General features: G+C 41.2%; 1 protein-coding gene across 10 annotated transcripts in view; it reads left to right on the top strand.

The window, feature by feature from the left end:
- ANKRD27 (ankyrin repeat domain 27) overlaps window positions 1-14827 on the top strand; it is a 64997-nt gene that overhangs the window by 18519 nt on the left and 31651 nt on the right. For 8 of the 10 annotated variants that reach the window (XM_001508816.4, XM_029074529.2, XM_029074528.2 and 5 more), the window contains exons 5-14: window positions 445-599; window positions 797-856; window positions 953-1006; window positions 1098-1163; window positions 1241-1317; window positions 3274-3395; window positions 5317-5395; window positions 7903-8035; window positions 10635-10727; window positions 13144-13271. In XM_001508816.4, the coding sequence (XP_001508866.3) occupies window positions 445-599; window positions 797-856; window positions 953-1006; window positions 1098-1163; window positions 1241-1317; window positions 3274-3395; window positions 5317-5395; window positions 7903-8035; window positions 10635-10727; window positions 13144-13271 (967 nt within the window). The remainder of the gene's footprint in view (window positions 1-444; window positions 600-796; window positions 857-952; window positions 1007-1097; window positions 1164-1240; window positions 1318-3273; window positions 3396-5316; window positions 5396-7902; window positions 8036-10634; window positions 10728-13143; window positions 13272-14827) is intronic. The other 2 variants (XM_029074525.2, XM_016228221.3) reach the window with 2 other exon arrangements.

Genomic DNA, 14827 nt, shown 5'->3' with positions numbered 1-14827 from the left:
TGGGGATTCCTTCTGGATGTAAGTACACAGTTATTAAGAATTAAAAAGACTTTGAAAGTATTACAGCAGAATTATAAAACTGTTTTAGTAGACTCAAAAATTAATATTATAAAGTAGCATCCACAGTGGGCCTCTCTTAAAGGAAAATCATTTTTAAAAATTGTTGATTAGCTATTAATTTTCATCAAAATCATGTAATTTGTTTTTAAGAACAATGCTAAAAACACTGTCGTTCTTTTGTTTGCACTTGGATACGTAGAATAAGTTATTGTTTTATCTTTGGACTGTCAACTGTTACCATTCTGGCATCTAAAAATCTCAAATTTCACAGAAGATGAGGTACTGTTACTCATTTGGGAAATGGGTATGTTAGGAAGGAATGCCTCACAACCATCAAGGTAGACTGAAGGCGTCAGATACACTGATCAGTTGTCTTTGTTACAGAAGAATCTTTGATCCCAACAAATTCCTTCTCCCTGACGACAATTGAAGATGTAAGAGAATTTTTGGGACGACATTCTGAAAGATTTGATAAAAACATCGTGTCTTTCCATAGGACCTTCAAAGAATTTGAAAGGAAGAGCCTCCGTCATTACATAGTAACCTGTTTTGATTTTAATAAGAAATAGTTTCGATTTGTTAAAATTTAGGAAAGTGATTTTGTTTTAAATAAATGGGGCTATTTGGCCTCTTAGCTTAAGAATATATCCAGTATTTTTGTTTCAATACTTTTTTGCTTCTTGACTGTCATGACTTCTAATTTAAAGAAATGCTGTGTTTCAATCTTTTTGCCCAGGATTCTGTTAATGCACTTTACACCAAATGTCTCCAGCAGTTACTAAGGGATTCTCATTTGGTAAGTAAAGCACTTTGTAAATAGAGTTACTTGTTTTGTTTTTTTTTTTACATACAAACGTATTAAAAATTGTACTATGACTCCCTTAATGCCTAGAAAATCCTAGCAAAACAGGAACCTCAAATGAATCTAATGAAACAAGCAGTTGAAGTAAGTATCTGAGCCTAAAGGAGAGTGGAAAATTTTCAAGTAGTTCTTTCTTTCTCATCACCCTCTAAACTAAATTTAATTTGCTCCACAGATGTATATACACCATGATATTTATGATCTGATCTTTAAATACGTGGGAACTATTGAGGCTAGTGAGGTAGGTGTTCTTCTTTTGAATAATGGAAATTCCTCTGCAATTTTAAGATATGAAACTTCATTTTATCTTGTTGGTAGGATGCTGCCTTTAACAAAATTACAAGGAGCCTTCAAGACCTCCAGCAAAAAGATATTGGAGTTAAGCCTGAGTTCAGGTGAGGATTGTAGAAGGACAAATAGTTTTATAATCCTGGGTCTAATCCTGGCTCTGCCAATTGTCTGGCCTGGTAGAAACAGGGAGGCCTAATGGATAGAATCTGTGCCTAGGAGTCGGAAGGACCTGGATTCTAATCCCGACTCCACCACTTGTCTGCTGTGTGACCATGGGCAAGTCACTTCACTTCTCTGTGCTTCAGATACTTCATCTGTAAAATAGAGATTAAGATTGTGAGCCCTGTTTGGGACCCGGACTATGTCCATCCCGATTATCTTGTATCTACCCTGGCACTTAGAAGAGTGCCTAGATATATTAAGTGCTTAACAAGAACTATTAGAAAAACCAACACTACAATAAAAGATTAAAAATCCCCAGATCCAAAATCTGCAAGCATCCCAAATTTGTGGATCCCAGACATCTCAGCTCCTTGGAAAATTCTGATTCCATTCCTTCTTCCTCTCCAGTGCCAGCTCTGGCTCCCAGCTCTGCATTTTCCTCTCTATCTTCCCAAAACTTGGCAAAGTTGTTATTTTTACTGTTACCTGGGGTGATATAGGTCAATCATCAATCAGTCAATCAATCAGTGGCATTTATTCAGTGCTTCCTGTGTACAGAACACTGTATTGAGCAGTAGAGTTGGCGGACCTGGTCCCTGCCAACAAGATGCTTACAGTTAGGGAGGAAGGGAAGGGCAGACATTAAAATAAATTACAGCTAGGAGAAACAGGAGAGTATCTGGACGTGAACAAAAGTAGAGCTTATGTGGAAGTGGGGTGAATATCCAAGTGCTTAAGGGGTACAAAGTGCAGAGATGATGCGTAAAGGAGAGGAAATGAGGACAGTCAGGGAAGGCCCTCTTGGAGGAAATGTGATGTAAGTAGGGTTTTTGAGATAGAGTGGTGATCTGTAGGCTATGAAAGGGTAGGGAGTTCCAGGCCAGAGGGAGGAAGGATGTGGGTAAGGGGTTTGTTGGCGAGGTAGATGAGATCGAGGTTCAGTGAGTGCGTTGACATTAATGCATCCTTTCTTCCTTCCTGGAGCTGGCTCCAGTTCCCAGATTAGACACACTCACCACCCTCACCACCTGATAGGGATGAACTTGGGACTGTGTTTGGCTCCTTTTCCTTCTGTAAGCTTCTTGAGATCAGGAAAAGTGTCTACCAACTCTGTTACATTGTACTCGCTCAAGTGGTAACTACAGTGTTTTGCGCACAGTAAGTGCTCAATAAATGTCATTGATTGCGGAAATCAACTACACTACTTAACTTTCCCCCGTCCTGTGTCCCAACTCAAATACCCTACTTACCATCTGGTGGCAGAAAATATTTATAGAGAAGCAGCATGGCCTAGGTGGAAAGAGCACAGGCCTGGGCATCAGAAGGACCTGGGTTTTAATTACAGCTCCACACTTGTCTGCTGTGTGACCTTGTGCAAGTCACTTCACTTCTCTGTGCCTCAGTTACCTCATCTGTAAAATGGGAGTTAAGACTGGGAGCCCCAGGTAGGACAGGGACAGTGTCCAACTTGATTGCTTATGTCTACTACAGCTCTTAGTACAGTAACTGGAATATTGCAAGCACAAATACCATAAAACTAAAATTGGCAAAAATTCCCAATCTGAAAATTGGTTGGTTTCCAAAAACTAGTCCATAATATATAGCAGATTTTTTTTCTCATTTCTGTTGCATCACTAGTTCTAGAGTAGCTGCTGTTTGGATGACTATACAGGAAGCTGAAAAATCCCTAAAGCGTAGCCCCACTGCTGCTTGTGTCGTTCCTTGGAGAGGAAGAAGCAACAACCAAGCTCCTAGCATTGGTTTCATTGGCACTCTAAATCAGTCATTCAGTGCCACCTATTTTTGCTACTAACTTTAATAGAATTGCTCTCTTGTGGATCATTAAATACCTCATGGGCTGTTTGTCCTTTAAGATGTCTTTCCAAATTATTTTATAGCTTTAACATACCTCGAGCAAAGCGAGAACTGGGTCAGCTCAACAAATGTACCTCTCCACAACAGAAGTTGGTTTGTCTATGGAAAGTGGTGCAGCTAATTATGCAGTCGCCTAGCCAAAGAGGTTTGTATTCAAGACAATATGCTGGTGGCACAAAACATTCTCCTATAGCACTGGAGTTTTAGAGAATCGTTGAGGAAGTAGATTAGGCATATAAATGCAGGCAGAAAAGATAGTCAGCTGCCATTAATGAATCAGAGATATTTAGGAAGTTAGCTGTAAGTGATCAACAATTTTAAAGATTTTGAAAAAGGATTGTAAGGTCCTTGAGGGCATGGATCAGGTTTACCCCCTCTGTCGTATGCTCCCAAGTGCTTAATATAATGCTCTGCATACTGTAGGCACTCAATAAATATCATTAATGGTAAGGAGACAAATGCTGCAGAAAAGAGAGTGAATCCAAAGGAGCAGAAGTGGTTAATACACAATCTACCTCTATTAAAAACAATTTTGAGATTCTTTACTGCCTTTTGGAGGATATAAACCTTATTCATAATCCTGCAATGAGAAGCGCAAGTTTATAGTAAGTCAGTGCGTTTTTTAGAATCCCTTCCCCTTTGATTGTGTTATTCTTACCTGGAGAAACTGAAAAACAAACAAAAACCTATGTATTCTAATTGTAATTTTCTCTAATTATTAAATCCAAAGTCCCCGCCAAAATGGTTTTCCAAGAAATCTAAAATAAAGTAATAAAATAGTTGACCAGTTTTTTTTTTGCCTATAATGTATAAAATCCCCACATTGGTAGAAAATATTAAAATGGAAATCATTTCTATAAGAAAAAATGCTTTTAAATACTCAGTTTACTTACATACTTATCTAACTTCTTGGCAGAATTTTCACAATCCCCAAACAAGTGAGGGACTATTATACTGGATCTTAGAAAGAATTATGTGTATCAGTAAGGAGACCAGGAGGAAAAAGAAGAAAAAAAGGAGATGAGAAGCAGGATTGGCAGGATTGCGTAGTGGATAGAACATAGGCCTGGGAGTCAGAAGGACCTGGGTTTTAATCTTCTCTCTGCCACTTGTCTGCTGTTTGACTTGGACAAATTACTTCACTCTCTGTGCCTCAGTTACCTTATCTGCCAAATGGGGATTAAGACTGGGATTCCCCCATGTGAAACATGGACCGTGTCCAACCTGCTAGGCCTGTATCTACCCCAGCACTCAATACAGAGCCTGGCCCTTTTATAAGCACTTAAATACCTTATAAAAACAAAAGGAAGTGAAGTGCATACTTGGCATTGTCTCTTACCTAGGTAACACTTCCAAGGCCTGCGTACAATAAACACTTAGTGAATTAACCTGCCATCCCTTCTCTTCTTCCTATGAATTCAAGCATTATCATTTAATTCCTTTTCAAAAATTGAGAGGGAATTTTGTGGTGAGGGAAATTATACAAGTAAATTTCCACAAGAATAAACTGGTTCCTTTGACTCCCACATTTTATAACGTGAGATCTGTATCACTATAATTTATAACAATGCTTGGAATTGCCATTTTTACTAAAGAGCTAGGATATGTTTTCAGACATCAGAGATCAGACATCAAGTAAGCTGGGAGAAAAAACTGAGCAGCAATTTTGTGCTGAAAAGCATTTGGACTTGGGTGTATGTTTTGGACATGGAGATGGGGAAAGATGTTTAAAAGATTCTCATGAACACTCAATTCTGTTGTAATACATGTTTTTTTTGTGAGCTTCTGTTAGTGCTATTAAGAACTGGGGAAAGTTCTTCTGAGAAACAAGCTCAGTTGGGTCCAGCATTTAGTACAGTGCCTGGCATATAGTAAGTGCTTAACAAATGCCATAAAAAAAAGAAAATTATGGGTGGGTGCTTGTCCATGTTTGTGTGGGGTTCAACTTAGTTCAAGGAAACATGTTTTCTTTAGTGTAAGAGTGCAAGAAAGAAAATTTGATATTGTTAGGAGAACTGGGTATGTTTATGATTTAATATCAGCCTTGATTTTTTTTTCACCCTCAGTTAACATGGAGACAATGTGTGCAGATGATCTGCTCTCAGTCCTCTTATATTTGCTCATAAAAACAGAAATTCCTAATTGGTAAGAAACCTTTTTTTTTTTTTACAAATTCTTTTTGTTTTGCAATTTTTAACATATGGTCTGTTACAAAATATTTGCTTCCTAATCTCTTTCATAATATGCTCAGAGAAGCAGCGTGGTCTGGTAGACAGAGCATGAGCCTGGAAGTCAGAGGACCTGTATTTCAGTCCAGCTCTGCTGCTCACCTGCTGTGTGACCCTGGGCAAGGCACCTAAGTTTCCTCTGCTGTAAAATGGGAATTCATACCTGCTCTTCCTCCTACTTAGCTTGTGAGTCCTATGTAGCTTGGAGACCATGTCCGACCTGATTATCTTGTGTCTTCTCACACTTATCTTCCCCCGCACTTAATACAGTCCTTGGAACATAGTAAGTGCTTAACAAAAATCATTATTAATATTATTTTGCAGATAAACACTTTCCAGGCAAATAGTAAAGGACTCATAGTTTAATAAATTTAACTCTATAGAGAAAGCTTACCAGCCACCCTGACCCTTATCTCTTGCTATGTAGATAGCAGGTCGAGGGCTTGTGAACTCATTGTGGTGGGTATCTTCCACAAATTTATGTTTGGGTGACACAGTCCATTCCCTCCTTTGCCAGGACAGTGTCTGGAGATGTTGTATGTCTCTGAAGACAGGCAGGGCCACATTACTGCCCTTGTGTGCCTTTGCGCGGTGCCAATAATATTCTCTTTTATGGCAGGCATCACCCAGAGTACCCAAATTATATGGCATCTTGGGCTACCTGTAATTCTCTGGGCCTATCAGCCCTCTAGATCAGTTCCCTCAAAGGGGCTGGGACTTTGCTAAAGAGGTAGGTCATGGTGCTCTTCCTTGGGGAATTCAAACTGGGAATGAGGCCAGATTCCCCTCGTGAAACTCAGAAAGATGCCTCCAACTGGACTCCATCCCCAAAGAAACGAAGCCTCCCCAGTTGCATTTCTTTGGGAAGGAATCTGGAACAAAAGGGCTGTCGTGGACCAGCCTGCATTGGAGCAAGTGCTCATGTGCTTCACTGACACAAATGAAGTCCCTGCACAGATTTTTGTTGCTCCAGAGGATGGGAAGTTGCAGGAATGTGTCTGCTTGTTATGTTGTACTCTCCTAAGTGCTTAGTACAGTACTTTGCATTCAGTAAGCTCTCAATAAACAATAATAATAATAATGTATTCATTAAGTGCTTATTATTTGTGAAGCACTGTTCTAAGTGTTGGGGGGGATACAGGGTGATCAGGTTGTCCACATGGGGCTCACGGTCTTCATCCCCATTTTGCAGATGAGGGAACTGAGGCCCAGAGAAGTCAAGTGACTTGCCCAAAGTCACGCAGCTGACAAGTGGCAGAGTCGGGATTAGAACCCATGACCTCTGACTCCCAAGCCCATGCTCTTGCCACTGAGCCATGCTGCTTCTATAAATAAGTGAATGAATGAATCTTGGGAACTGCAGTCTTGGAATTGAGCTAATGCTTTTTTTAATGGCATATGTTAGGTGCTTACTATGTGCCAGGCCCTGTACTAAGCACTGGGAAAGATACAAACTAATTAGGGAGGACACCAGTCCAGGTCCTACAGGGGGCTCTCAGACGTAACCCCCATTTTCCAGATAAGGTAACTGAGGCACAGAGAAATGAAGTGACTTCCCACAGCCGACAAGTGGCGGAGCAGGGATTAGAACCCACTAGGCCATTCTGCTTCCTGTTCTTGTTAGCAAGAATCTTAAGAAGTGCACAAAATATATCAACAACAACAAGCAAAGAGCATCATAACATCTTTACCATCCCAGAGCCAAGTCCTGGGGTCAGAAATTACTTTTATTCCTAGTCTGCTCTTATCTCAAGTTTACTCATTTTAGATTTTTCTTAAATGTCCTTCACTGCCCATTGGAGTGTAAACTTCCTGTGCGTAGGAGTGGGTCACTTCAGAATAATAATAATTGTGGTATTTGTTAAAGTGCTTACTATGTGCCAGGAACTGTATTAAGTGCTGGGGTGGATCCAAGCAAATCGGGTTGGTCATGGTCCCTGTCCCCTTTAGGGCTCCCCGTCTTAACCCCCATTTTACAGATGAGGCACTGAGAAGTGAAGTGACTTGCCTAAGACCCCAGAGCAGACAAGTGGTGGATCAGGATTAGAACCCATGACCTTCTGATTCCCGAGCCCGTGCTCTGTCCACTAGGTCATGCTGCAGGGCATTGCACCCACTGAGCAGTGAATGTTATTACTGCTTCAACCCTCACCAACTTGGCTGGAGCTCTCCACTTCATGGTAAACTTCCATAGAACCTCTCAACTGAGCTGAAGGTGTATCTGTCTTTCCGTGGTTGTAGGTCAAACTTATAAGAGGATTGACCTCAGTTCGATGTAAATTTGAACCAAAGCTGTGAGCATTTCAGTTTTTTCTCTGTGGTTAAGCAGTTTTGTTATTGTCATCACCAACAGTCTTCATATCTTCAAATCTCCAATTTAGAATACAATTGCACTGACTTTTTATTTCTTTCACTTCTCTGTAGGATGGCAAACTTGAGTTACATCAAAAACTTTAGATTCAGTAGCTCCACAAAAGATGAACTGGGATATTGCCTGACCTCCATTGAGGCGGCCATAGAATACATCCGTCAAGGAAACCTCTCTGAAAAGCCTTCTGTAAGAGTTTCATTTTCTCCATTTTTATTATTTTTATGAGCTGAAACTGAGTTTTGAGCCCAGAGGATAGGAATAAAAGTCTCACACAGAGAAGGGCCGCAGAAAGTGATATCTTTGTCGGGATCTGAAATAACCCTTGTTGATGAATTCTTGCTGCCACACAGCAGTAGAATGGGTTCAATCATTCAAACAGTGTTGAAGATGTGGCATGACCTAGTAGAAAAAGCACGATTCTGGGAGAGGACCTGGGTTCTAATCCTGGCTCCGCCACTTCTCTGTTGTGTGACCTTGGGCAAGTCACATCACTCCTCTGTGCCTCGGTTACCTTATCTGTAAAATGGGGATTGACTGTGAGCCCCATGTGGGACATGGGCTATGTCCAATCTGATTAGCTTTTATCTACCCCAGTGCTTAGGACAGTGCCTGGCACACAGTAAGGGCTTAGAAAAGAGCTTCTCCCTAGCCGTTGATTTAGATTCTTCCATGGTGACGATGGGCATAAATCTGTAACAGAATTTTTAATCTCCCTATCCACTAATCTTTGGAAGCAAGAAAAAAAGGCAAAGAGGGTTAAATGTCAGTGTTTAAGTTCCACCTACAAAAGAGCTGAGCAATCCAATTTGGTTAGGTATTCATTATCTCTGGGACACCATTTATTTGTATGTTATAAAAAAGGTCCATCAGATTAACATTTCTAACAGAGAGCTGACTTAATTAGGAAAGTTAATTACATTTCTAGATGGTGACACTCATGTTTCTAAGTGCAAGGACTGTGCACTATACATTGACAATCTAATTTTTCTGTTCATATTTATTTTTTGTAGGCTACAAATAATTATAATAATAATAATGTTATTTGTTAAGCACTTACTGTGTGTGCCACGCACTGTACTAAGCGCTGGGGTGGATACAAGCAAATCAAGTTGGACACGGTCCCTGTCCCATGTGGGGCTCACAGTCTCAATCCCCATTTTACAGATGAGGTAACTGAGGTCCAGAGAAGTGAAGTGACTTGCCCAGGGTCACCCAGCAAACAGGTGGCAGATCCAGAATTAGAACCCATGACCTTCTGACTCCCAGGCCCATGCTGTATCCACTACACCATGCTGCTTTAGACGTCTCTCTGAACAAAAAGTTTAAATTCAAGATTCATTTAATTCTTGATTGCTTTCAATCAATCAGTGGTATTTAGCGAGTGTTTACTGTATGCACAGCACTCTACTAAGTGCTTAGGAGAGTACAGTACTACAGATTTGGTAGACCTATTCCCTGCCCTATATTGTGTACAATTGTATTTGAATATTTGGTAAGATATATAACCGCATTCTAACATACACATGTGGATGCGAAAAATCCCTCATGTTTGAAAGTACTGTTACTGATGGAGTGAGTGACCTTTATCTATGTGTGCAAGTGTGGTTCTAGGGGTGCCAGCTCCATGGGCATGAGGACGGCCATTGCCCCATGGGATTGGCAAGAGAAGGCGATGAAGCACCCACACTTCTTTGGGCTGGGTGAGCAGCCGTAACTAGCCCTCCCTGCCCCTTGCGGCTTTGAAGGGCCTCGAAATGGAGCCAACATGTCTGCTCCCCCTTTGGCTCCTTGTTTGCCCAATGTTGATGATCGTAGGGATTCCCTCATCCTCTCTGCCTTATTGTCTCGTCCTGCACTGCTGTTGTGACATCCCTTTTATTGGGGTTTTTTTGGAGTGGATATTAGGTGCTTACCAAGTGCCAGGACCTGTACTAAGCACTGAGGTAGATACAAGATCATCAAGTTGGACATAGTCCCTGTCCCACATGGTACTCACAGTCTTTCCCCATTTTGCAGATGAGGTAACTGAGGCACCGAGAAGTGAAATGATTTGCCGAGGTCACACCGCAGACAAGTAGCAGAGCTGGGATGAGAACGCAGGTCCTTCTGACTCTCAAGCCCATGCTCTATCCACTAGGCCATGTTGTCCATTAGGCTCTGAGGATGGGCCAGAGGCTTCGCATGTCCATAGAGCCCTGTGAGGATAAGTGGGGCCATGCCTGTCTCATCATTTCTGTTCCTGATGTTTCATTTGATGAGAGTGCTTATAAGTGACATGAATAAAACTGGGCAAGAAATCCATGTTCTACAACAACATAAAATACTAGCTTCTGCTGCTACATCACTGTAATGCTCTGTTGTTGACTAAAATGTCACACTGTCACCTCTCTGTCAGTCTCCTAAAAGATTTGCTGGCTTGATTGTTTTTTACTTCATCATCTAGGATTACATAACTGTATAGCGATGCACACACACCTCTAAATGTGATATAGGTTAAAAAAGAAGCAGCTACTTTTAGATCTTCTGATAATGGTCTGTGTAATGCCTGGAAATCTTGAGCTGGCAGCAAGTGTGTATGTCAAAGTGGAAATAGAAATCTCATATTGTAATAAAGTAGAATATTTTTTGATAAATGGGGAACAGGTAGAAAAAGCTGATTTGTTTCAACAAGAAATTTAGTTTTATACTTTTAGTGATATATTTTGAGGGATGGCTACATGTGTAAACATATATATATACACATATATAGTTTTCAGTGACATGGAGTTCTTGTTTTTTCTTCTAGGACTCTGGAGGATTTAGTGATAAACTTTTCTTTAGGCAAAAAATGAACATACTCTCCCAAATGAGCTCTACCCCAATTGATTGTTTGTTTAAGGTAAGGCATGGAAAATTATCTGGAATTAAGGATAATTCAGAATGTGTTCGGTGTTCTGAAATCTAGCAGGTGTTTTTTCTCAGGGCTGTTCATGTAATTGGTCAGTGACTTTATCTGTTTTAACTAGAGACCTCAGAAAGCACTGATTTATAGGACAAATGTTTGACTCTTGGTCTTTGTACGGTCCCTCACCTTGGCTTTTGCCAATGTTCAGAGTGATCTTCTACTGTTGGTCAGAGATGGAAAAAAATGAGTGATCTAGTGCCACCTTAGCTTCAAGGTAACCTTTTTATTGGTAGGATCTTTCTTCTATTCACTCATTGTTATCGTCAGCCTGGTATATGCATTTCTGAGGACAGAACAACCAAAATGATAGGTAGCTTTCTAAGGCCTCAATGCACTTCCCTAATGGAAGTCCCTAATGGAAATTTGAGCCTTATTGAAGCCATACATTAGATTTTTCATGTTAAGGGACTTAGAAGAGCTTGGAATCTGAATGGATCTCTATCATGAAGAATTAAGCCCTTGCCCTATAGTAGTTCTTCTCTTAGAATGATACTGTTGACGTCTTTTCCATTCCTCTGTCCATATTTATTGCCTACAATCCAGAATTTTCAACTTGAAACACTGGTCTCTAGGAGCTCCTATTTTCTAAGTGTAAATATTAAATGATCTTCTCATTCTAATTGTCAAAAAGTCAAGTGAACATTAATCAGCTTGAATACTTTAAGCAAGAGATTCTGAAGCAGTTAATCGCAGCAACATAAAGTCCACCTTAAAAATTAGTGGTAGTTTAAAACATCAAAGGCAATTTGTGTTTTTTTCTGTAGGCAGTAGGTCCCTACCCATATTAGGCCAGAACAAAACCAAACCCACTTGCGTTGAGAGAGTTTGGAGGAGTCCTGTACCTCCAGAACCCTTACCCATTTAGGGGTTGTGATCCGTTCAGATTGTGGCATGGTGGCTGGATTGTTCCTAAGGTTGTTCTGTAATCTTGCATATATAATATTTATCACGATATTTGTGAAACGCTTACTATGTGCCAAACACTGTTCTAAGTGTCGGGGTAGATACAAGTTAATCAGGTCAGACACTGTCTCGGTCCCACATGGGGCTTACACAGTCTTAAGTAGGAGAAAAATCCCTATTTTTCAGATGAGGACACTGAGGTATAGAGAAAGCCCAAGGTCACACGTTAAACAAGTGGTGGAGCCAGGATCAGAACTTAGGTTTTCTGACTCCTGGGCTTATGGTCTTTCCACTGGGCCATGCTGTTATCCCTTGGACTGATAATAATAATAAAAATTTATTTGTTGAGTGCTTACTATGTGCCAAGAATTGTATTAAGCGCTGGGGTAGATACAGATTAATTGGGTTGGACACAGTCCCTGTCCCACATTGACCTCACAGTCTCAATCCCCATTTTACAGATGAGGTAACTGAGGCACAGAGAAGTAAAGTGACATACCCAAGGTCACACAGCAGACTCATGGTGGAGCTAGGATTAGAACCCAGGTCCTTCTGTTTCCCAGGCCTGTGCTCTATCCCATAGGTCACATTGCTTCACCACCTTGCTGATGGGTCAGCAACACCCAGCAGCTCGTGGAACAACTGTAAGAGGTTCGCAGTACCACCTGGGAAGGAATCTTGAACAAGTTTGTTTGATCCGCTCCTAAATCTGTTTGGAATTGGTGCTTAAGAGCGCTAGGCATGGGCTGGAACCAGCCCACAGCTCAACAATTCATTCATTCATTCAATAGTATTTATATATGTTGGTATTTGTTAAGCGCTTACTATGTGCAGAGCACTGTTCTAAGCGCTGGGGTAGACACAGGGGAATCAGGTTGTCCCACGTGGGGCTCACAGTCTTCATCCCCATTTTACAGATGAGGGAACTGAGGCACAGAGAAGTTAAGTGACTTGCCCACAGTCACACAGCCGACAAGCGGCAGAGCTGGGATTCGAACTCACAAGCCCTGACTCCAAAGCCCGTGCTCTTTCCACTGCGCCACGCTGCTTCTCTAACCGCTTATGTGCAGAGCACTGTACTAAGCGCTTGGAATGTACAATTCGGCAACAGATAGAGACAATCCCTGCCCAATGACGGGCTCACAGTCTAATTGGAGGAGACAGACGGCAGAGCAAAACAGAACGAAAGAAAAACAAGACAACATTGTCACGATAAATGCATCTGAACATCAGTGAACTACAGTGAACATGAGTATTAGTATGTAATGCCCTACTCTGTGCAGTATATTCATGGTTTATTTTTTCTCCAATTAAATTACTCCTGGGGTAAAATTTAATGTTTACAGTTGCAGGCAATAGGAGGGTGAATGTCTATAGTCTTTCAGGAGTAGCTGTAACTGTTTTCAGAATATTTTGTGATCTGTACCCTCTTCTGGACTTTTTGTAGCATGTTGCTTCTGGTAACCAGGAGGAAGTGGAGAGACTGCTAAGTCAAGATGACCACGATAAGGACACTGTTCAAAAAATGTGTCATCCTCTCTGCTTCTGTGACAACTGTGAAAAATTGGTCTCTGGGTAAGTTTTCTCCTTCTTGAAGATGCAACTAGCTTGGGGAAAATCTGCTTGTTGGGACTTAGATTCATGGACACAATGAAGGTTACTCCAGAGTAAACTCTTATCACAAACTGATGCTTAACTGGAAGAAAAGGCCTGATTGCAATCCAAGACTTCTCTTCAGTGGCAGTGGTATGACAAATGGCAGTGGGGCCACTTGTCTGCTATGTGACCTTGAGTAAGTCACTTAACTTCTCTGTGCCTGTTACCCAATCTGTAAAATGGGGACTAACATTGTGAGCCACATGTGGGACAGGGACTGTTTGGAACCTGATTAGCTTGTATCTACCCCAGCACTTAGAACAGTGCACACATAGTAAGTGCTTAACAAATACTGACAATAAATTAAACAAATGCCATCATTAGTTATAAAAGTTGTTATATTTCTACTTCAGGGCTAGGTGGAGAAGATGAGCAGGAGAGTGACATTTAAAGAATCAGAGGAGCTTCAATTTCTTATACTCTCCTTTCATTTTTATTCCTCTTTGTTTTACTCTATTGGGATAGGAGTAAAGGAGCTACCAGCCTTTAACGAAGCCTTCCCAGATACTGGGGAAGTTCCTGGCACTCCACTGAGAGGGTGCATTGGACAGGGCAAAAGATGGAACTGCAGCCCTTGTTTTAATGTCTTTAGAAATGTTGTTACCCACATCAACAAGAACAGTCAAATAAATGATGATGAGGATGGATTTTTCCATCAAGAGCAATAGGCAGATCTCTGTTCTGAGACTTCAGGACCAAGAACCTGTGCGGGGGATAAATTATGATGATATGATAGTTGTTTGCACTAGCCACTGCCACTCACCCTTCTCTCTTTACTGCCATTCTTGTGCCCACTGGGGCACAGAGTACAGTAGCTTGTGACATGTGCATGCAAAGTTGTTTTTTTTTAATGTGCAGTTTCCATTTGTGGCCCCAGTGACCACAGCAGCTTGCCAATGCTGTTACATAGTGCTATAATCCAGCCGATAGTTGCTGGGATAATTCCTGTTACCTTGACAGCCATGTTAGATAGCTGTTTTTCAGGATTGGTGCTAAACCCATCCACCTCACAGAAAAGCCCTAGGTGATTCTTTGGTCAGAAACCTTCACCTTGATGGCATAGCCACAGCAGGCAATCCAGCCCAGCAGGGACTGTAACCCAAGTCTCCTATTCCCCAAACTATGCTCTCTCCACTGGACAAATCAATCAGTGGTATTTATTGAGCGCTTACTGTGGGCAGAGCATTGTACTAAGAACAGGACCATCAAGAACCTTCAATTTGTAGGTATTTTCTCTGTAAATCTCTAGGCATTTCCTTTAAGGTTTTTATAAAGCCCTAGGAAATACTGTATCTTTCATTCAGTTCCATATAAGCATTAATACAAGGAAGTGGATTTAACAGGGAGGTGCCAAAAAGTGCCAAAAAGTGTTTATCTGACTGTAGGGTAGTCCCTGGCTGGCTCAGGTCCCAGGATTAATCAGTTACTGCAGGGCTTTCACTGTGGCTCAGTATGGATGCTGGGGAAAGCATTAT

This window comes from Ornithorhynchus anatinus, chromosome 11, assembly GCF_004115215.2.
Source record: "Ornithorhynchus anatinus isolate Pmale09 chromosome 11, mOrnAna1.pri.v4, whole genome shotgun sequence".
NCBI classification, from domain to species: Eukaryota; Metazoa; Chordata; class Mammalia; order Monotremata; family Ornithorhynchidae; genus Ornithorhynchus; species Ornithorhynchus anatinus.
The sequence above is the reverse complement of the archived record's forward strand: the minus strand, read 5'-3'. Positions and strand labels throughout refer to the sequence as shown.